General features: G+C 40.2%; 1 protein-coding gene across 2 annotated transcripts in view; it reads left to right on the top strand.

The window, feature by feature from the left end:
• FGGY (FGGY carbohydrate kinase domain containing) overlaps positions 1 to 24,177 on the top strand; it is a 582,083-nt gene that overhangs the window by 26,836 nt on the left and 531,070 nt on the right. For both annotated transcript variants that reach the window (XM_007480500.2, XM_007480498.2), the window contains exon 4: positions 17,920 to 18,071. In XM_007480500.2, coding sequence (XP_007480562.2) covers positions 17,920 to 18,071 — 152 coding nt within the window. The remainder of the gene's footprint in view (positions 1 to 17,919; positions 18,072 to 24,177) is intronic.

Raw genomic sequence — 24,177 nt, 5'->3', positions numbered from 1 at the left:
GTAGTTGGGGGGATCAGGAAGAGGACCAGGAAAACCCTCTTTTTTTGTCGATCAACAACCATTTATTAAATGATTTGATCCAGTCTCTCTCTTAGAGAGCATTATGACTCTATTACCATCCTCCAAATCCTATTCTTATCGGTCCTCCTCTAGCTTGCATTGGTAAATTCCTCAATCTACACGTTTATTAAGTACCTATTATATACAAAGCATTGTGATAGGTGTGCTACCTACTGCCTGTTGGACATGGTGGACTTCATAATGTCCAGAAAGAGTTCATTATTTTCAGGAAAAGCCTCCTTAAGAAAGTGGGATTTGAGCTGGCTCTTGAAGGAAGCCAGGGATTATAAGAGATGGAGGGAAGATGGGAGAGCATTTCAGTCAAGGGAGGCATCCAGGAACATTAAGAGGAGTTAGGAGATGGGGTGTCTTGTTCAAGGCACAGAAAAAAGACCAACATCACTTATTGTGTATGTGGAGAGCTATCAAGAGTAAGAATGGGCAGGGAGGAATGGACCAGGTTGGGAAAGGTTTTAAAATCCAAACAAAATTTTATATTTGAACTGACCACAGTCCTCCAGATGGGGCTTCACTAAAGATCTTTGTAAGAAGTTAGAGGCTTGGCTGCCATTTTTATTTTGTGCTCTAACAAAGTCATTAAATGATAAACAATATGAAGAATGTTCAAAATCTTTTCCTTGGAAAATAATAAATGTTGGAGGGAATGGGGCAAAATTGGGATACCAGTGGACTTGTAAATTGATTTGACCATCCTGGCAGGCAATTTGGAATTATGCCCAAAGGGCTATAAAAGAATGGATGTCTTTGGATCCAGCAATACCACTGTATCCCAAAGTGATTTCAAAAAATGGGAAAGAACCTGTTTGTACTAAAATATTTATAGCTGCACTCTTTGTGGTGGCAAAGAATTGGAAAGGAAAGGGATGGCCCTCAATTGGGGAATGGCTGAACAAATTGTGGTATTTGATGGTGATGGAATACTATTGTGCTCAAAGGAATAATGAACAGGAGGATTTCAGAAAGAGCTGAGAAGATCTACATGAACTGATGCAGCATGAAATAAGCAGAACCAGGAGAACATTGTACATAGTAAATAAAATATTGTGAGAAGATCAAATGTGCTACTAATAGCAACACAATGATCCAGGACAATTATGAGGGACTTATGAAAAGAATGATCTCCACCTCTAGAGAAAGTGCTGTTGGAGTAGAAATGCAGAAGAAAACAGATTTATCAGTTGTTTATTTGGGTATATGATTTGGGGTTTTAGTTTATAAGATGATTCACTTATAAAAATGAATAAGGACATATTTTGAGTGATAATACATGTATAAACCAGGTTGAATTGCTCATCAACTCCAGGAGGGGGAAGAGAAGAAGGGAGAGAGCCAACGTGAATCATATAAATTTCTAAAACTTATGTATAAACTTGTTATTAAAATAAAATAAAGATAAAAACTTTTCCTTGAGGAAGGATGTCCTAGGGAAAGAAGAAGCTCAGTTCCTAAAAGGATATGTATTCTGAGTTCCAGATCAAAGTATCTTATTAGGTTCCTACCTCTGGAGCTAGAGGAGACCTTTGAGACTATCATGTCCAATACTTTTATTTTACAGTAAAGGAAACTGAGTCTCAGATAAGTTTAAGTGATTCACCTATGATCACAGAGCCAGTAAGTTTCTGAGGCAGGATTTGAAGTCAGATCTTTGTGGCTTCAAGTCCACCATTCTCCCAAGGATCCCACTCTGGATCTATATGAAGTCAAGTTGAGCCAATAAGTATGTGCCTAAAACTGAGCTAAGTGCTGAGCATAGAAAGGAAAGAAAAAAAAATAATGAGTCCCTACTAACAAGGAGTTCACAGTCTGATAGGTGCAAACAACTATGCAATCCATAAACTAGACAGATACAGAATCAGTTAGAGGGAAGTATAACAGTCGGAAAGGCATGGGCACTGAGGGAGATCAGAAAAGGCTTCTTGCAGATGGTGAGATTTTAACTGGGACCAGAAGCAAGTCAAGGAAGCCAGGAGGCCAAAATGGGTGGGTAGAGAATTCTAGGAAAAAGGATTAATTGAGCACTTGCTGTATGCCAGGGGCTATACGTAGAAAAACTTTAGGCACACATTTTACTCCTAGGCACTTGCAGTTCTGTCAAAGAGACTTTTCAGAATCAGTGACCCTGGATAGCTCCTTTTAGGCATCCATGCTGTATGCATGACTGCAAGATGTTCCCCAGACCATGTGGGACTAGGCTTAGTCTGCCTGACTCCAGAGAACTAGTATCTCCTCCTAACTAGAAATCAGGAAAAAAGCCCATTTTGGCTTGATCAGAGAAATAACTTTCAAGCAGCTAGAGCTGTCTGTTATTGGAGTTAAATGCTTTGTGTAATAGTGAGCTCTTCTCTCCCAAGTAGAAGCATAGAATTTAAGAATGATGGTATCTTGCCATCTCCGAAGAGTGAGTGTTTCAGAGTTGGAAGGGACCCCCCTGAGATCACTGAGTTCAACCCATGAACAAAAATCTCTGCTCCAGCATTCCACTAATTGGCCACGTGTTTCTTGTTTGAAGACCACTTCCAAGGAAGCCTGTTCCACTTTGGTATGGCCATAGTTAAGAGTTTTCCCCCCTTGATATCAATTGTTTTTTTACACTTTGAGTTGTGTTCTTAACACTTTCCATCCGTTGGTCCTTGTTCTTCCATCTTCTGCCAAGCAGAAAATAAGTCGAATCCCTCTTTCAACATGACCAGCCTTGTAGCAAGCTCTCGAGACTTTTCTGTCTTTTCTTCTCTGGGCTCGACATAGGTAGGTCTTTTCATCTCTTCTCATAGGGCATGAAAGGCTGCTCTTTCTGGATACTTTTCAGCTTATTAACTCCCTTCCTAAAAGGAAGGACATGGCAGAAAGGATTTCTGGGCTGGGTAAGACGCTGGGCTCTGAGATGCCTCCTGTTTCGGGGGCTGTATGATGGACTGCGTACATATCCAATGAGGGAGAGGAGAAAATGTCAGTAATAAGGTACTCCAGGTGGTAAGAGCAGCTCTCCAGTGGTCCAGCTTTTTCTCCTCAGATAGATTCTCTTCATCTTTGTGTGCAGAATGGCCTCCTGGGCACAGGCCCTCCATTAAGAGGCTAGAGAGGTCAAAACCCTCATTATAAGTGATGAAATAACTTTGTTCAACCCCAAAGGTTAAAACGCATCCAAGCATTACACGCATCAGCTTGAGGTCAGGGCCCTGCCCCAGGCTGGGTGCTTTTCAGCAGGATTAAATTAAGGGCAGATTTGATCTGAAACATATTAACCTGTGTTGGAATTAAGAGTTGATTTTTTTTTAGGGAGTCTTTCTGTTAGTCTCTTTCTGAACTCCATTAGTGCTGATTGTTTCCATGTGTGTGGTTCTAGCATCTTTGGGGGATTCTTCCTTCTGCCACCTTTTGTCTGATCCATCACGTACAAAACCAGGATCTCAGAAAAGGACCTTGGTAGCCGTCCTGTCCAGCCCATGCACTAAAGGAATCTCTGCTAGATCATACTCAAGTGGTCATCTGATCTCTGCCTCAAGATCTCCAAAGATGGGGAACTCACTACCTCTTGAAGTAGCCCACTCTCCTTTGGGGCAATTATCATTGTTAGGAAGATTTTCTGGTGTGGACACTTAATCTGATGACCTGGAACTCCTTCCTTAGTCTGGGGCAGGATAAAAGAAAACAAAATGAAATGAAAAGTGAATCCCTTTTGTACAGGAGAACTTCCATGACCCTTTTGCACATTCTTCCCTAGGGTACACACCTTGGTTTTTTTCAAAGGATTCTCATATGACACATCCATGAGTTCAGTTATGTTTTTAATTGAAATTTTTTATTTAATTAATTAATTTAGAATATTTTTCCATGGCTACATGATTCATGTTCTTTCCCTCCCTTCCTCTCCCCTCCCGTAGCCAATGAGCAATTCCAATGGGTTTTACATGTATCATTGATCAAGACCTATTTCCATATTATTGATGTTTGCACCAGGAGGATCATTTAGAGTCTCCATCACCAATCATCACCCCATGGAACCATGTGATCAAGCAGTTGTTTTTCTTCTGTGTTTCTGCTTGATTTCAGTGATGAAGGAAGCTACGTGGTCTAGTGGATAGAAGACTGGACTTGCAGTCAGGAACACATGAGTTCAAAACCCACTTCAGACACACTAGCTTTGTGACTCGGAGCAAATCATTAACTTCTCTTGTTCTCAGTTTCCCCATTTGTCAAATAGAGAAAACAATGTCACCTGTCTCTTAGAGTCCTAAAGACCAAATACTGTAATATTTGTAACGTGCTTTGTAAGCCTTATATGCTAAATAAATGCCAGTGGTGGTAATGATAATGAGGATAATGATGGTGGTAATGTTCCTTTATAAGTGTTTTCAAACTTGAAACAGATTTTCCTATTGTGGTGGTTCAGTTCCCAGATTAGCCCCCCAAACCCTGAAGACTAAGTTCAAATCTTATCTTAGACACTTACTCCTTGTATTACCCTGGTCAAGTCATTTCACCTCTGTCTTTGTTTCCTCAACTGTAAAATGGGGATAATAAATAGCATCTCTCTCCCATGTTTCTTATGAGGGCAAAATGAGATACTTTTTGTAAAATGCTTAGCACACTTCCTGGCACAGAGTGGACCTTTAAAAATTCTTTCTCCCTTCCCCCTATAGTACAATAAATAATGACATGCCAGTCGGAGCCAGCTGGGCATCTTTCTTGACCTTCAAGCCCTGAGCGAGTTTTTCTGCCCTTCTTGTTGGTATAGACAGAGAGTTTCAGCACCAACAAGTGGAGAAGGCAAGGCAGATTGTTCAGTGGACTCCAAAGAAACCCTGGGAGAAGGGAATGGGAGAAAGTATGTGCCAATGGCAGGAGAGAGCTAAGAAGTGAAGGACTGGGCAACTCATGCCTGTGTACACGTCTTTATGATTTGTCAATTGTACAATTACACAAAAACAGGGAAATACTACATAGCCGTGAATAGTTTTGCCGTTCATTACTGTTCAGTCCTTTCAGTCATGTCCCATCCTGAGGGACCTCTTTTGGGTTTTCATGGCAAAAATACTGGAATTATTTGTAATTTCCTTCTCCAGCTCATTTTACAGAGGAAACAGAGACAAAGAGATTCAAGTGACTTTTCCAGGGTCACCTAGATAGCAAGTACCTGACACCAAATTTGAACTCTGGAAGGTGAATCTTGCTGACTCCAGACCTGGCTCTCTTTTCACTACACCGCCTAGCTTTTGGAGAGTAACTAATATAATTGTATCAATCGATCGTTATTTCTTTCTCTGCCAGTCTTTGTTTGTTTGGAGTGTGGTAGAATGAACAGAGAGCTGGTTTTAGAGTCATAAAGATCTGGGTTCAAACCTCAGGCTCTGGCAGGCTCTGGGATGCTGGACGAGTCATCTCACCATTAAATACCCAAGATAACTCTTTAGGACTCCAGGCTGGAGAGGAGAGGATGCCGTGAATTGCTAGAGAGAGTTCCATCCCAAGAATTTTCTGAATTAATGGAATTCCTGGTCAGTTAAGATCAGCAAATGCCATTTATTTTGTGTTCTCAGCTGTGGTCAAATAACTGGTTTGAAGAACCTGCTTTTGGCCTTATTCTTGACTCGTACTGCTTAGAAAATATGTAAAAAAGATGCAGAAAAGAGTCTGGGTAGATCATCACTCAAATGGGTTCTTCAGATTACGAGAGGATTCCTTGTTGAGTTCCTGCAAACCATTTTGGTGTCATGTCCTCCTTCGGCAGGCTAGTGAAGCCTTTGGGATTCTCAGAATGACTATTTTTAAAAACAGAATAAAATGTGTGGCATTTCAAAGGAAACTAGTTATATTGAAACGTAGTTATCGACATATTTTTAAACTCTCACAAGTGTAGCCGGAGAGCACAGTAGATAGAGAACCAGCCCTACGTTCAGATCTCACCTCCGGCACTTTGAAGTTGTGTGACTCTGGGCCAGTGGCTTAATCCCAACTGCCTAGCCTTTGCCTCGCTTCTGTCTTAGAGCTGAGACTAAGGCAGCAGGTGAGGCTGTAAAAAAAGGAAAAACATGTTCACGGAATCCAGGTCCAAAACCCTTGCTGTAAACAGTGAGCTCTGCTAATGTATTGAGGATGATTAGGTTTTTATTTTTATGTCTTATTGACGTTTTCTTGTTTCGCCTCTGCCGATTTCCAGAAAGCAGCATCCCATAGATCCCTCCCTGTCGTAAATCAGAATAGTCTGCCTTGATTTTCAAACTTCCGTCTCTACAGAATGTTGAAAAAACAAAGCTCTGCTCTAACAGGAGGGGGGAGGATGCCTGGAGGAGACTTTCTATCAACTCCAGGCAGAAGAAAATTAGAGAGGCATATGGAGATGGAAAGGGAGATAGAGAGGAATTAGTACAGATATCTATTGGATAAACACACCTACAAATGCACAGATATAGAAATATATAGAAAAGTATATTAATGAATACTTCTATCTATGGAAGGATATTGATTTCTATTTTTATTCTATTATTTGTCTATTCTATTCATTTCTATTTTCTATTTTATTCTATTTCTATTCTATATTTTATTCTATTTATTGTTATCATGTACATATATGCATGTGTGTCTAATATGTGTACATATGTATATATACATATTAATGCACACATATATGCTTTGTTGTTCATTTTCTAATCATGTGCAACTCTTCATGTTAACCTCATTTGGGATTTTCTAGGCAAAGATATTAGAATGATTTGCCATTAACTCCTTCAGCTCATTTTACAGGTAAGGAAACTGAGGAACACAAGATTAAGTGACTTGCCCAGGGTTACACAGTTAGTAAGTGTCTAAGGTCAAATTTGAACTTAAGTCTCCTTGACTTCAAGTCTGACGCTCCATCCACTGTGCCACCAAACTCTCTCTCTGTCTCTCTGTCTCTCTCTCTGTCTGTCTCTCTCTGTCTCTCTCTCCCTCTCTCTGTCTCTCTCTGTCTGTCTGTCTCTCTCTGTCTCTGTCTCTCTCTGTCTTTCCCTCTCTCTCTGTCTCTCTCTGTCTGTCTCTGCCTCCCTCTATCTCTCTCTCTTTCTCACACACACACACACACAGAAATGGTGCTTTATCATTGCATTAACTCATTGTTCCATTGTGTTTATTACAATTTTTTAAACCCTTTCCATCCATCTTGGAATCAATATTGTGTATTGGTCCCAAGGCAGAAGAACAGTAAGGGCTTGGCAATAAGAGTTAAGTGACTTGCCCAGGGCCACACAGCTAGGAAGTGTCTGAGGTCATATTTGAATCCAGGATCTCCCATCTCTAGGTCTGGCTCTCAATTGACCAAGCTGCCCCACAAGTCTAACATGGAAGCTCAGAAATGTTGACTGAGTTGCCTAAGGTCACACAGCTGGTACATGCAGGAATGGGACTCAACCCTTGGTCTTCCACTCTTCAAATTTCAGTTTTATGTCCTTTCCTTCATTCTGTGTTTTTTCCTTTCCTTTCTTTTTTAAAATTTAAATTGATTTTTTTTTGTTTTTACATTAAAATACCCAGTTAACTCCTTTCTTCTCCTCTCCCCATTAGAGAAGGCATCTGGAATGGCTAAACAAGTTTTCTATCCCTTCTTGGAGGTGGCTCTGGGCACTGCTGTTAGTTGCAAGGGCAGTCAAGGATGTGAGGGACAGAACTATTGGCTTAATTGCCTGAATATGAGTCCTCTGTTTCTTTTTAAGTTTTTATTGGCTGCTGATGACTGACTAGCCTGGCAATTGTGGCTTCCATGCTAAACGACCATCAAACCTTTCCTTCATCACAAAGATGTGGGAAGAATAAAAAATCAAGATAAGATTCTGGCCCATCTTCATAGGGAGAGGCAGCTGCCTACATGAAGGTTGCCTTTGACTCTGGGCTGAAATATGCCATTCTTGAGATAAGCCTGACTATGCTGAAGATACAGATCGTTGAGCTAGACAGAAAGTGTTTTACCTCCATCTCAATATTCTGTCACTGAGCTGAGCCCCAGGTGTTTTCCTGGGGCTTCTCGTGAGGAGTAAAAAAAGTGCCGCTGTGATAAAATGGAATCTCCAGCAACTCATCACTGTTGGTTTTACCATTTGGAGAAGACACTTCCCTTAGATTTTGAGAGGAAGAGATGAGGTAGTTCATCAGGAAGGAGACCAGGAATCAGAAAATCCTGGGCTCAGATCTCACCTCTGATTCTCAATGGATTGGCTATTCTCCCCAAATAGATTGGAATCCCCTTGAAGGAAGAGGCTGTGTTTTTATTCTTTTTGTTTTTGTCTCTCTGGTACCAAATGAGTGCTTAGCCAACAGTAGGTACTTGGTTGGTGAATGAATGAATGAATTGATCTTGAGCAAGTCGATCTATTTCCCTGAACCTTAGTTTTCCCCTCTGCTAAACTGGGAAGATCATTCCCCTCACAGGGTGGTTGTGATGAAGAAAATATATAAAAAGGGCTTTGTTGGGGCAACCAAGTGACTTAGTGGACTGAGAGCCAGGCTTAGAGATGGGAGATCTTGGGCTCAAATTTGGCCTCAGACACTTCCTGAATGTGTGGCCCTAGGAAAATCAATTAATTCCCCTTGTCTAACCCTTACTTCTCTTCTGCCTTGGAACCAATACAGTACATTAATTCTAAAACTGAAGGTAAGGATTTACATAAAAGGAGATCTGTGAATCTTACAGCGCGACATAAATTATGGATATTATTATTAGAATAGTCATAACTAGAATTTTAAGCACTTTAACGTTTGTGAAATAGTTTAAATATCTTAACTTGTCTTCTCACTAGTAGAATATATTTTTATTAGTATTATACATTAACTTTATTATCATTGTGTACCCTCATTGCTTTCTAAATGGTAGAACCATTCAGCCAAGGTAAAGCTGGACATTAATTTAAATAATAGACAAATAGAGTAAAATACAAATGCCCGGCAGCACTCTACCAGCAGTTTGCCAAATCTGGTTTGCTAAATTTAACACTATGAATTTGCATAGTAACTCCTTCAAATTTGGTTTCCAAACTCTATTCAAAGAAAGCAAAAGCATAATATTAAAACAGCTGATCACAACATTATGGGTACGTCTATATGCTCTGTAACTGACTTTTCCCTAGTCATCAACATTGGGTGATGGGGGTCTTTTGTAGAAGATCTTTGGGTACTTGGCTTGAGTCATCCATTTCTCATCTTCATCCTCTATTTTTAAATCCTTAAATTTCATCTTAGAATCAATAGTATATATTGCTATAATATAATGTGCTATATATATATATATATATACTATATATGTAACATATTATATATATAATATATACAAGGTAAAAAGTGGTAAGGGCTAGGCAATGGGGGTTAAGTGACTTGCCCAGAGTCACGCAACTTTAAAAAGCTTGAGGTCACATTTGAATCCCAAACCTATAATCTCTAGGACTGGCTCTGAGTTCAGTGAGCCACCTAGCTGCCCCCTAATCCTCATTTTCTGCTGCTGCTTCTTCTTCTTCTTCTTCTTCTTCTTCTTCTTCTTCTTCTTCTTCTTCTTCTTCTTCTTCTTCTTCTTCTTCTTCTTCTTCTTCTTCTTCTTCTTCTTCTTCTTCTTCTTCTTCTTCTTCTTCTTCTTCTTCTTCTTCTTCTTCTTCTTCTTCTTCTTCTTCTTCTTCTTCTTCTTCTTCTTCTTCTTCTTCTTCTTCTTCTTCTTCTTCTTCTTCTTCTTCTTCTTCTTCTTCTTCTTCTTCTTCTTCTTCTTCTTCTTCTTCTTCTTCTTCTTCTTCTTCTTCTTCTTCTTCTTCTTCTTCTTCTTCTTCTTCTTCTTCTTCTTCTTCTTCTTCTTCTTCTTCTTCTTCTTCTTCTTCTTCTTCTTCTTCTTCTTCTTCTTCTTCTTCTTCTTCTTCTTCTTCTTCTTCTTCTTCTTCTTCTTCTTCTTCTTCTTCCATATTAGGCCAACTGACTGAAGGGTGTAAAGAACACAGGCTCCTTCTGTGTTTATTGCATGTTGATTTATAAAATTACATTAACTTTGTTGATGAAATTATATCTTTAATGGTTCTCCAAAATGACATCTTCCATGTACATGTCAAGACCAAACAGATTTCTAAGTCCTTTGTTTAGCAATCCTCAGATTATCAGAAACAGAGAGAGAAATTTGCTTTCTCTCATTGCTGAATTTTCAATCTCTATCTTGATGAAGTGCCCAGACCTGTCATAATTCTGTTTTGGATTTAGCCACCATGACTCTATGTAGGTACTTTCTTCTTCCCATCTTTCCATCCCCATTTTAAGTGTTTTCTTCTCCCCATTAGATTAATCTTCCAGGTTTGGGATTATTTTCCTTTTTCTTATACATTTGTAACCCCAATACTTAGCACAATGCCTGGCATATAGTAAGTTCTTAATACATACTTGTCGACTGACTGGCACTAGCCAGTGTTCACCATTGTTTAGTTAACAAGCCTTTGTTAAACACTGGCAGAAAGACAGAACATGCTTTCAAGGAGCTTAAACTCTGTGGAAAGAACATAACTCATGAAAGGAAGCTGAAAGGGATGGGGGGAGGAAGAGAGGGGAGAAAGCCCAAAGATTTGGAAGTGCTCAGTGAAGAATGAAGACAGGGCTGTCCTGAGTCCTTTCCATGAATGGGGAGTTTGGGGAAGAAAGGGAAGGGCACATGAGGGCAGAGTGAATTTCCAGGGTTTGAAAACAAAGGGAAACGTGAACGTCCAGTTAGAATATATGGTGGAACAAGTCTGGAGAATCAAGAGTGGAACATAGAGAAGACTCCTGTTCATTCCAGTATCATGGAAAGTGACCAGAGAATAAACTCACAGAGACAGACTCTATTGAATATCAAATCCAGTGTATTTTCCACTATAACAGGGTTGTCAAACACTAACCAGGCAGTTGTACATGGCCCACAATACTCCCAAATGTCTCTAAACCACATTAAAATGTAATTGGAAAATATCTTATAAAAACTCAAAATACAATAAAACATGGATAATGTTAATTTATGTTTGAGTCAATATGTACCCTTAAGGATCCTTAGGTATGGATTGGTGACTCCTGTTCTTGTATGACTTTGACAGCAATTCACCCTACTATGCTGCAGCCTCAGAGGTCTTGTCAATATCTATTTTGCAGATAAGGAAACTGAGGCAAGGAGTGGTCAGGTATTTTAAATTTCACAAAACATGTCATCTGAGCCTCATAATATTCCTGAGACATAGGGAGTCCTGTTATCATGATATCCATTTTATAAATGAGTTGACTTTGTCATAGGGAGATGCAGTGACCTGCCTGTGGCCACATAGCTACAAAGTGTTAGAGGTGGCGTATAGACCCAGGGTTCCTTTGTGCACCCTCTCAATGCATCTCATAAGGATGATTATGTTCTCTTGTCCAAATACAAAAAGTTTTAATAAAATGCTCTCCCCTTGTAATGAAGATGGCAACAGATGGTTCCTGTGATCCAGAAATTGCGGCATTTGGATAGATAGATAGATAGATAGATAGATAGACAGACAGATAGATAAATGGATGGGTGGGTAGATGGATAGATAGATAGATGGATGGATGGATGGATGGATGGATGGATGGATAGATAGATAGATGGATAGATACATACAAACATACATCAATACATGGATAGATAGGCAGATGGATAGATAGATAGATAGATAGATAGATAGATAGATAGATAGATAGATAGTCAGATTGATAGAAAGATGGATAGATAGATAGATGGGTGGATGGATGGATAGATAGATAGATAGATAGATAGATAGATAGATAGATAGATAGATAGACAGACAGATAAATGGATGGGTGGGTAGATGGATAGATAGATAGATGGATGGATAGAGATAGATGGATAGATAGATGGATGGATGGATGGATGGATAGATAGATAGATAGATAGATAGATAGATAGATGGATAGATACATACAAACATACATCAATACATGGATAGATAGGCAGATGGATAGATAGATAGATAGATAGATAGATAGATAGATAGATAGATAGATAGTCAGATTGATAGAAAGATGGATAGATAGATGGGTGGATGGATGGATAGATAGATAGATAGATAGATAGATAGATAGATAGATAGACAGACAGATAAATGGATGGGTGGGTAGATGGATAGATAGATAGATGGATGGATAGAGATAGATGGATAGATAGATGGATGGATGGATGGATAGATAGATAGATAGATAGATAGATAGATAGATAGATGGATAGATACATACAAACATACATCAATACATGGATAGATAGGCAGATGGATAGATAGATAGATAGATAGATAGATAGATAGTCAGATTGATAGAAAGATGGATAGATAGATGGATGGATGGATGGATAGATAGATAGATAGATAGATAGATTGATTGATGGATGTATAGATAGATAGATGATAGATAGATGGATAGATAGAGATAGATAGAAAATGGATGGATAGATAGAGATAGATAAGTAGATAGATAGGAGGACAGATTGATGGACAGACAAAGAGAGAGAGAGAGGTAGATGGACGAATGGAGAGATGGATGATAGAGAAATACATAGATAGAGAAATACTTAGATATATAGAACATTTATTGAGCAATTTGTAAGTGCTAAAGGTTTAGAATCTGAAATCATTTTGTATTTTTTTTAAGGTATGAAGATGGTATAGTGCATGGAGGGTTGTTCTCAAAGCCAGGAAGACCCCTGATAAATACTAAGTGCATGACCTTATGCAAGTCATTTAACTTTTCTTTGTCCTAGGCAATCTCTATGATGCTAGGTTGCAGAGAAGCTGTTCATCTGCTTTGGTAGAGCATTATTCCTCTTCAGGGAGCTCCCTTCAGGGAGCATAGTAAATCCTGTGGTCCAGGCTCTAGCTCCCTAAGAAAATACACTTGCTCCACGGCCTCTTTCCCCTTGGGTAGGATATGAGCTTCACAGGCAAATGTGTGGTGATGGATTTGCTCTGGGGCAGGCAAGTAATGGTTCTTCAGGGCAGGAATGACTTTTTTAGTCCTTCTATCCCCAGGATCTGCCACTTAGTAACTACTTAAATGCTTGTTGGACTGAGGTGAATTTGTTGAAGCACCATAGTGGACAATGCATGGTGTGGTGGAAAAAGTTGGCTTCATTGTCAGGAAGATCTGGGGTCAATTATGGCTTCTGACACACCCTGACTCTGAGACCCTGGGCAAGTCACTTAACCCTCGGCGGCCCAGGAAATTTTCTCAGACTACAAACTGAAGAGCAGTGGTCAGCCTATATCAGTCGAAGGGGCTTCTGCAATGGTAGCTCCTCAGACACAGTGAAATTGCTCAGTGGGACAGTGTCCAGAGAAGAGCCTCCCGGATGGTGAAAGGTATCGAGCATAGATCAGATGAGGATCAACGAGAGAATCTGGAGTCATTTAGCTTGGAGGCAAGAAGTTCCATGGAGCCCCGATAAATGGCTTCAAGTCTTTGAAAGGGCATCCTGTGAGAGAAAGGTTAGATGTGTGCCGGCCCCACCTGGCCCCACCTGGCCCAACCCAACAGTGCCGAGAAGCCCTAAGGAAGACAGGGTAGGCTGGAGGTCCACGGCGACTCCTCCAACAATTAGAGCTTTCCCAGAGGGGTGCAGGAACCTAGAGGGGAGCGGCCGCTTCCTTTAAGCAGCAACTGGGGGGCCCTTGGGGAGGGGGTGTCAGATCTGGAGCAGGCGGCACCCAGACCTGCCAAAATACAGATTTTGTCAAATCAAAGGACCAGGCTGTGTGTGTGTGTGTGTGTGTGTGTGTGTGTGTGTGTGTTTATGAGTGTGCGTTTATGTGTAAATATAAGTACGTATAAGGGTGTATATATGTGTATATGTGAATATTTGTATGTATTTGTGAGTGTGTGAATGTGTGTGTTTGAGTGTGTAGATATGAGTATGTGTTTATATGTGTATGTATGTGAGTGTGACTATGTGTGTGTGAATATTCGTATTTGTGAGTCTGTTTGTATGACTGTATGTTTGAGTGAGTGTACGTGTGTATTGTGAGAATGTATGTGTATGTGTTTAAGTGTGTGTGAGTGTGAGTGTGTGAGTGTGTGTGTGAGTGTGTGAGAGAGTGTGTGTGTGTGAGTGTGAGTGTGTGAGTGTGAGTGTGAGTGTGTGAGAGTGTGTGTGTGAGTGTGAGTGAGTGTGAGTGTGAGTGTGTGTGTGCCTATTAAGTTGTCCTGATTTGAAGACACAAATCCACGGGGAGCCGATCCTGGCTGCCTGACTCCAATTTCTCTGATCCTAAAGCAAGTTTTCCTCGTTTAACATACCAGAGGAGGAAGGAAACCTGTTTGGGTTGTTATTTTTTAAAGGCATTGAATTGGTTAATGTTGGTAGAGCTTGAATGGATTTTAGCTGAGGAGATGCCTCAGATCAGGAGAACGATCCCTGGGGCCAGGTTAAGGAGCCAGCAAGTAGGTTCCAAATAGGACATGAGTTTTAAGTAAAATGCATTTATGACCCTCCATCATTCTTTCATTTTTACTGCTCATGACGTTTATAAATCTATAGGAACGTCTATACACTCCTTAACAGCTGGAAATTTATAGCTTCAGTCCTGAGATGGATCTTTATCTCTCTCGTCCTCCTCCTCCTCTTTCTCCTTCTCCTTTTCTCCCTCCTCCTTCCTTTACCTCCCCCTCTCCCTCTCTTTCTCTCCTCTCCCTCCTCTTTTCTCTGTTTCCCTCTGTCTCTCCCCCCCACCCGTCTCTCTCCTCTCTCCCTGTATGTCCCCATCTCTCTTTGTCTCAGTCTGTCTTTACATGTCTGTCTTTTTCCCCTTCCCTCCCTCTTTCCCTCCCTCCCTTTCCCTTTCCTGTCTCCTCTCTTTAATAAATGAATCTGACAACAGTCCTCCCCTGCTCAAAAGCCTTCATGACTTGTGGTTACGAGAACTTACAAATCAAGAACTCTGGGTCATGTCCAGGAAGATGAAATCTAATAGACCTAATCTATCAATGCAGTTATTAATTAGGCATTTATTAAGTCCCAGGTACCATTCTGGGAACTGGGGATCCAAAGACAAAAAGAAAAAGCTCAGATGGCTGGAGGGAGACAACACGCAGCCAAAATAAATGCAAAGATCTATTCTGAGTGAATATCAGGTAATTTGGGGTGGGGGAGGCACCAGTGGCCGGGGGAACAGGAAAGGCTTCATGTAGGAGGTGGAGAGCTTTGAAACAGTCTAAGGATTTTAAGGCAGAGATAAGGAATGTGTGCATGCAAGACATAAGGCAGCTAGAAGGCACAGTGGACTGACTCACAGGAACTCTGCACCTATAGTCAGGAAGATCTGAATTCAAATCCAGCCTCAGATATTTACTAGCTATGTGACTGATCCTGAGAAAGTCACTTAACCTTTCTCCCAGTTTGCTCATCTGGAAAATGGGCACCATACTTATAGCATTTACTCCTCAGGGTTTTTATAAGGATACAATGAGAGAATATTTGTAAAATGTTTTGCAAGCCTTAAAGAGTTATATAAATTCTAGTGATGATGATGATGATGATGATGGTGGTGGTGATGATGGTGGTGATGGTGGTGGTGGTGTTGTTGAATGGTTTATGCAAAAGAATAAAGGTGAGAGATTGAATATTGTTTTTAAGGAAGAGTAAGAATGGCAGTTTGAATACAGTGTAGAAAATACAATGGGAAATAATGTGTGGTGAAATGGATTAGGAGGCCTAATGGAGGCAAGAGTCAATCTGGAGTTTCTTGGTTTATGGTCAGGCCTTTGAGAAGGTCAGTTTGGCAGCTGTGTGACCAATAGATTAGGAAGAGGAAAGGCTTGTCAACAAGGAATCTAGAAACCCCAAACTTGTAGCCTAGTAAAATCTGATGAACCCCAAGTTTTAGGACTAGACTATAATTTGGAGACCCCAAAATCCCTGGGAACAAGTACAAGCTTTGGGGTCTCCAATTTACAATCTAGTCCTAAAACTTGGGGTTTATCATATCTTACTAGGCTATGAGTTTGGGGTTTCTAGATTCCATGTTGACAATTTGAACTCAGGAAGATGAGTTTTCCTGACTCTTGAGTTGACATCTAGCTGCCCTCATTCACTGGTGCTGTCCAAAGGTTGACTAAGCTACCTTGGCAGTGGGGGGCCGGAACGGGTCACCTTCCCCACTGCTACTCCTTGCTAAGTGTCCTAAGCCCTAGAGGCTGAATGACCCTCAGTGGGACCTTTAAATTCTCAGGGAACTCTGAGATACTGTGAGGCTCCTTCTTGCTTCAAGTAGAAACCCCAAATTCCCAAGCTTGGTCTTCGTAGCCCCCACAGTTCTTGCCCAGCCTACCTTTGTACTCTCACTTCATACCACTCACCGCGATGAAATCTATTTTCCTTGTGCACTGAGTTAACAGTCTGTCAACTAAGAAGGAGCTTAAAAGCTCCGTCAAAAGGGGGAGACAACAAGCAACTAAGTCTGCTCCCAATTTCCTCCTCCATCTTCCCACCCTGGAGCATTCATGTTGGCCATCCGATCTCTTTGGAATTCCCTCCTTCTACATTGGCCATCTATTGGGGTCCTTCAGGGCTTGAGGGCTCAATGTGCACTTGCTCTTCCTCCCAGCGGAAGGTGATTCCTCTCTTCAGAATCCTCTTGGTTTGTTCCTTAGATCTCTGCCTTCCCCTTTGTAAACTTTGCTTTTTATCATCCCTACTTGGGTGCATGTCCTAACTATTCCATTGAAGTATCTATTCCCTGAGGGCAATCACTGTCTTGTTGAACATCTTTGAATTTCCCTTGCCTGGAAAAGAACTGGCATCTCCAATGTTGTACTGTTTTCTAGAGATATTAAACAAACCAGCCTTGAACTGCATTCAACACGCAACACTCCTCAGTGTGGCTCAAAGCAGATTAAAATGCCATTGAGAGATATTTAATAAAAGAAACCAGAATTCAATAAAACTTAGATGATATTACATTTTAAAACTAAGTCGGTAGGCAAGCCCACAGGGATCCATCAAGATGGTTCGGTGGCCCCTGTTTCTATCTGAGCTGACACCACTGCTTGGCTCTCCTCTCCATAATCACCATGGTCCACTCACACTGGCCTACTCAATCTCCTTCATATACTGTGATCTCCATTTCTCACCTCCATGCCTTTGGCCCGACTGTACCCCATACCTGAAATGGCCTCTTTCCTGCCTTAGTTTCCTTAAGATCCAAATCAAATCTAACCTTTTCTAGTTGGCCTTTGCAGGCCCCTAGAATGGCTTCTGCCTTCCTCTGAGGTCACTTTTGATTCACTCTAGACTTAGATTTTAGATACCAGTTTAGATACCAGTTTAGATACCCGTTGTCTCCCCCTTTAGAGTGTAAGCTCTCTGAGGGCAAGGGATTTTTTGCCTTTGTGTATCTAGCACTTAGCTAGGGGCTAATTAATGCTTGTTAATTGGTTGATTATACACAGGTGCTCAGACAAATCCTTGTTGGATTGAAGAGGAAAGATTATGTGTCTCTTATTCTGTTTCTTGTCCTCTCTGCCTTTCTTCATTTAACTTTTTCCTCATATTTCTGTCTCTCATTCTCATTATCTCTACTTCCCTATTTGTCTCTTTCCTTGTCTATATTTCTGTCTCTCTTTCTTTTTCTTCTTTGTCTCTCTCTTGTCTCTCTCTATCTCTCTCTCTCTATCTCTCTCTCTGTCTCTCTCTGTCTCTCTGACTCTCTCTGTTTCTGTCTGTTTCTCTCCACATCTCTCTTTGTCTCTCTGTCTGTCTATCTGCCTGTCTATCTGTCTCTCCCTTTCTCTCTCTGCCTCTGTGTATTCTCTCTCTATCTCCACCTCTCTCATTGTCTCTGTGTCCTCCTGAATCAGGGGACTCCAATCGAAACATCATCATGTGGATGGACCACCGTGCAGCTAGTCAAGTAGAGAGGATCAACAGAACCAGGCATCAAGTTCTGAAATTTGTTGGTGGGGCGATGTCTGTGGAAATGCAGCCTCCCAAACTTCTCTGGCTCAAGGAGGTGAGTACTGGAATGGGAGCTTGGGAGAAAGGAATGGCGAGATCAAATGTATCATGCTGTGGATGTAAACAGCTCGACATTTGTTAACCTTGAAATCTTTGTTTTTCTGTCTCTCCTCACTTGAATCCAAGTTACTGGGTCTGAGATGATTTGGTCTTCTTTGGACAGAGATTTCTTGGTCTTCTTCTTCTTCTTCTTCTTCTTTTTTTTTTTTTAAACCCTTACCTTCCATCTTGGAGTCAATACTGTGTACTGGCTCCAAGGTAGAAGAGTGGTAAGGGCTAGGCAATGGGGGTCAAGTGACTTGCCCAGGGTCACACAGCTGGGAAGTGTATGGGGCCAGATTTGAACCCAGGACCTCCCATCTCTAGGCCTGGCTCTCCATCCACTGAGCCACCCAGCTGCCCCCTTCCTTCTTCTTCTTCTTAATTATTTCCTAGGAACTCAGCCTCTTTTTTGAAGAGGACAGCAAGGGAATGCCAGTTTAATGAATCCTGTTAGAGATGGATAAGTGAGAAAGTTCAAGTCCCTGAGAAACCCAATAGACCCGGAAGTCCCTAGGTGGTTGAGAGAGCTGAGAATCTACCTAATGAGCAGTGCCTGATGAAATTCAGGTCCTGGCTGTAAAATATTAGCTAGGTTGACACTTAAGTTATTCCCACAGCCAAAGACCCAAGGGAAAAAGGAGATGGTCCCACAGCTTGATTTTCTGGGAGGAACCTTGGAGTCCACAAGCCTTGGATTCAAATCTCATCCTTGCCCATAATTATTATGCAATTTATTATCCTTCTCTGACCTTCTATTTCCTCCTCTGAACAGTGTGTTGAGGGTGGGGAGGCGGGTCTAGACAATTGGATATAACAGTGATAGATTTAGAACCAGGAGGGACCTGGGTTCAAACACTATCCGTGACACTTGCTAGTTATATGGCCATAGACAATTACTTACGCTCTCTGAAACTTACCTGTAAAATGGTGATACTGATGTCATCATTGCCTATGGGAGACTCAAATGAGATAACATATTTGTAATGTCTATGAAGCATTTTGTAATGTCTAAGCTATTAGTATCTGAATGTTATTTATTATAAGACTTAAACTCTCCTCTTGCTTAAAAAATCAAGTTAGCTTTAGGTTGGTTGGGATGAAATATGTGCCATTGTTAACCTCTAGGCTCCAGAGCTGTCTCAATATTTAGTCCATTAGCCATGCACGTTATAAGAGGCTCCCAAGTCAAGACTAGCTTCCCCAGCTGGCATCTAGATTGACTTTAGCTGTTGTTGTTCAGTCATTTTGGGGTTGTGTTTGTCACTCTGTGACTCCATTTGGAGCTTTCTTGGCAAAGATACTGGAGTGACTTGCCATTTCCTTCTCTATTACGTTACAGATGAGGAAACTGAGGCCAATAAGGGTACATGACTTGTTCAGGATCCTTAGCTAGTGTCTGAGACCTGATTTGAACTCAGGAAGAAGAGTCTTCTTGATTTCAGGGCTAGCACTCCATCCACTTGCCTCCTAGCTGCCCCACTCCTTCAACTAAGTCCCTGCCATCTCAACGGTGCCCGTCAATGCACAGAAAAATGACCAGAGAAGATCGCTTCTCCTTACCTCCCTTGACCTTCTCTCCCCTCCTTTCCCAGTACCCAGAAGGGTAAAATATGTTCCCCACCCTCAACATGCTTACAATTTAGCTGACAAAATTGGGCAACACATTAACATGCATAAGTCAACTAGCGATCTAAGTGCCAAAGGACGTATAACTTCCTGATTGTCTGATTCAAAGGCTGCTAGTCTGCTGATTAAGTGCAAGGGTTGAAGTCAGCTAGACCTGGGTTCAAATCCTACCTCTTGGCACTTGGAAGCTATGGAACCCTGGACAAGTCCCTTAACCTCAATGTGCCTCTAACAACTCCCTAGGACTCTTTTATTACGACTAAAAATGGAAGGCTTGCTATCAGCATAGGTGGAAGAAGTTCGTTTGTTCTGTCTACCTCATGGGATGGAAGAGAGCACTCTGTAATTTGTCGAGGCTCTGTATAAATATGTTGTAATTATCTCAAGCTCTCCCTGTTACATCCTTATGTCAACATTTTCCCAGGATCTCTTCTAATTGAATAAGATGCTAAACATGTCCTCATTGTATATGATCCTCAAAGGAGATTTGTAACTTCTCTGAAATTAATATGTGAACTTAATACGAACCAGATTTCCTCTGAAGCTTATAAATAAGGTTCTTCTGCCTGGTGACTTCCTACTCAACCCAAATGGCCTCTTTCACCAGCATTCCTTGATTCCCCTGCGTGGTAAAAAGCCTTCCCCCAGGACTCAGGTAGTCTTTTAACTCGACTTTTCTGCACATTCCACATTTACTTTCTTGCATTGTCATTACTGGTGTATCTTTCTGATCCTTGAGCTTGCCTGTAAATGGGATTGCTGGGTGCTGTTATGGATGGAATATTGAACTCGGAGGCAGGAAGACGAGTTCGAAGCCTAGCTCCCAATGTTGTTGTGAAGAATGAGAGATAATAGGTAGAGCAGTCTGCTAACTTTCAAGTGCTCTATAAATCATAACAGTTATTATTCAAAACAACATCCCTGAAGTCATACTCTGTGAAGAGTGCTGGCTTTGACACCCTTTGGACTTGGGTTCAAATTCTGAACATCATTCACTGCCTCTGTGACTTTAGGCAAATCTTGCTGGAATCTATAAAATTAGAGGGGTAGATAGATTAGAAATGGATTTTCCCTTATATAATACATTCAACATAATCAAGAATAATTTTGTTTAATAGTTTACTTTTTTGCTTCTAGAAATCCTAAAATAGAACCCATCTTAAATCCTGAGATGTATTTTTTATTTTTGTTTGTTTATGATAACAAAGCCAGTGAAATGTTAGAAATGCTACTGTATTTAGAGTCAACAAATCTGGATTCAAATTCTAATTCTCTCGTTTCGTCCCTTTTTGACTTTTAGCAAGTTGATTACCTTCTCTGGGTCTCAGTTTTGTTTTCTATAAAACAGGAGAATCAGACTAGATAATTTCCAAGGTCCCTTCCAACTCTATATCTGTAATGCTTCAAGTCAAAATTTGAGATGCTTCCAGCATTTTGATATATCCTTTCTTCAGTTCATTTTAAGGGGGGAGATTCATTAAGTACCTTGAACTGTGACAGGTATTGGGAATATATCATTAATGCTTCAGGGATCTGTGAATTCATTATCACAGTAAAATTCTTCCATTGATGGAGATTGAAAGACATTTGTAAGTTAGTAAACAAGTCTTTCAGAATTGCCCCAAACTCAGGACCACATGACTAGGTAGAGCCTTAATTAGGGAGTCAGGGGACCATAGACTTAGAACTGGAAGGGACCTCAGGGTTTATTTAGTCCACTCATTTTACACAGGAGGAAACCAGGGGCCAATAAGTTGAGATTTGTCCAAGGTCACACAGGAATTAAGTTAGTGGTGCTAACCTTCAAGTGCAGTTCCTTTGGTTCCAAAGCCAACATCCTCCCTACCCTCCCACTGGGCTAGTAAATATTCAAAGTCCACTTTGACTCAGTTCTCCCTGACTTCAGAACAAGCACACTATCGTCTGTGTCACAGCTGATGGTGACAAAGGCAAAAATGAACGAGTTAGTCTTTATACTCCAAGCTTCCATTGTACTGCATCATATGGCAACATGTACACAAAAAACAACATCAGTGTTTCCCTGTATGAAAAGTTGAATCTGATGGCTCCCAAGATCCTTTCCAATTCTAATATCATATTCTTTTATCTTGAAAACAACTCTGCCAGGAAATAGCTGTTCTTTCTTACCAAGAACTTACATTTCCATAATATTGTTATAGATTGCTGTAACAATAACCCTTTGGGATGAATAGTGAACATTTTGATAATCCTATAGAAGCAACATTCCTAGAAGAGGGAAGGATGCTGCATCACACAATAAAGTCAAGCCAAGAAGTATTTATTAAGCACCTACTGTGTGCCATGCACTGTGCTAAACCCTGGAGATAACAAAGAATAGAAAAATAGTCCCTGCTCTCAAGGAGCATTATATAGTATGGTATAATATAATATAGCATAGCATAGCATAGCATAGCATAACATAACATAACATAACATAACATAACATAACATAACATAACATAACATAACAACATAATATAGCATAGCATAGCATGACACGACATATGATATGATGTATATAGTGTAGTGTAATATAATATATGCATGTATATATTATATAGTGTATATACCTTTATATTATATACAGTATTATATAAATATACATATAATATAACATATGTATAATATATAATATAATAGGATTTCTAGAAGCAAAAAATATATATTATATTTTATATCTTTTTATATGAAATATATTCTATATAGAAATGTATTATATTATACCATACTGTATTATACTCTATTTTGTTATATTATACGATACTATATTATACTAAACTATATTATATTAATTTAATCTATGTTATATTATACTATGCTATATTATACTATATTATGCCATATCATATCATGTTATGTTATACTATATTATACTATACTATACTATGTTATATTATATTATACTTTGTTATATTATATTATACTATGTTATATTATACTATACTATGCTATGTTATATTATATTATACTGTTATATTATACTTTGTTATATTATATTCTATTATGTTGCATTACATTACGTTACGTTACATTACATTACGTTACGTTGTTATGTTATATTATATTATATTAATTATATTTATTATATTATATTATATATTATGGAGAAGTTGGCAATAGCCAAGAGAGAAGGCACTAGAATTGAGGGCAATTGGGAAAGGCTTCCTGTAGAAGGTGGCATCGGAGCTAAGACTCAAAGAAACACAGAGATGGAATTTGAGTCTAGTGTTTTTTCCATCATGTCGACCTGTCTTTGCAGTCCACTTGACTTCCTCTTCAAGTGGAAGAACCCCAGACAAAGAAGTGACCTGCTTTGGACATTTATTCCATGGCATATTCAGTACCAGAGCATGCATTCCTGTGTCCCGAGTGCAGTGGGCTAGCCGATATACTTTCCTCCCGATGCAGTTCATTGCCCTCTTGTTTCTAGAAGTCAGATATCAAAGGTCGCTGGCCCAGATGTCCAGTTCAGGCTGCCAAGAAGACATGTCGACTTTCTAAGACCAATTTAGCCTTCCTCTAGAGAGTCACTCTGGCCCTTGGGTCTTGTCTTGCTGTATAGAATTTTAAGTGTGTCCCTTATACTTATGGTCTACGTGTCTCTGGTTGATGGATGCTTCTTTAATCAGAACTGTCAGATAAAAGGAAAAATGCCATGTGAATTTTTCATAACCCCCCCAAGTCTGGCTTTTCCATTTGGTCTCAATGATTCTTGCTCCCTTTCTAATGAAGGCCAAATGTAAATTAAGCTCTGTCAGGTTTGAGCAGCTGGAGTCTTCTCTCCTCCTAAACATGAAACATGGGAGAGTAACAAGGTGCAGACTGAGGAAGGTCATTAGAGCTAACTGGCTCAAGCAGACCCTGACAGTTTAATGTTAATGGAAGATAATTAAGTTGGCTTGCAGCAGCAGCAAGGAGATACTTATATCTATCTATCTATCTACCTATCGTTTAACTCACAGCCTCTTTTCTTTTTTCTATTGTCAGCCCAGTTAGGATTGTCTCGTATAATTGTTTGAGATTTGGTCATTGTTCTTTAGAGAGAACCTTAGAGCAACTGGTTAAAAGTTCATAGACTTTGCTCAAAAGATGAAGAAAGTGTTTAACTTTCTTCGTTCAACTAGTGTTTAACTAGTTAGTGTTTAACTAGTTCCTGAGGCCAGAGCTGAAATCAGTGGATCTACATTCAAGCACTGAAGCTTATTACTTCTGTCATCTCTGGCAAATGTCACTTCCCCGAGCCTCATTTTCTACATTTGTCAAATGAAAGGGTAGAACCAGCTGGCCTCTGGCCTCCTTTCCAGCTTGAACTCTATTAACATTGTCCCCTTTTGCCCCATGACTCTTCACTGTTCTCATGTGGATAAAAGTGGGCAAATTTGACTTGTTTGGAAATTCTTAGGATCTTTTTG

The sequence above is a fragment of the Monodelphis domestica genome, chromosome 2, assembly GCF_027887165.1.
Source record: "Monodelphis domestica isolate mMonDom1 chromosome 2, mMonDom1.pri, whole genome shotgun sequence".
NCBI classification, from domain to species: Eukaryota; Metazoa; Chordata; class Mammalia; order Didelphimorphia; family Didelphidae; genus Monodelphis; species Monodelphis domestica.
The sequence above is the reverse complement of the archived record's forward strand: the minus strand, read 5'-3'. Positions and strand labels throughout refer to the sequence as shown.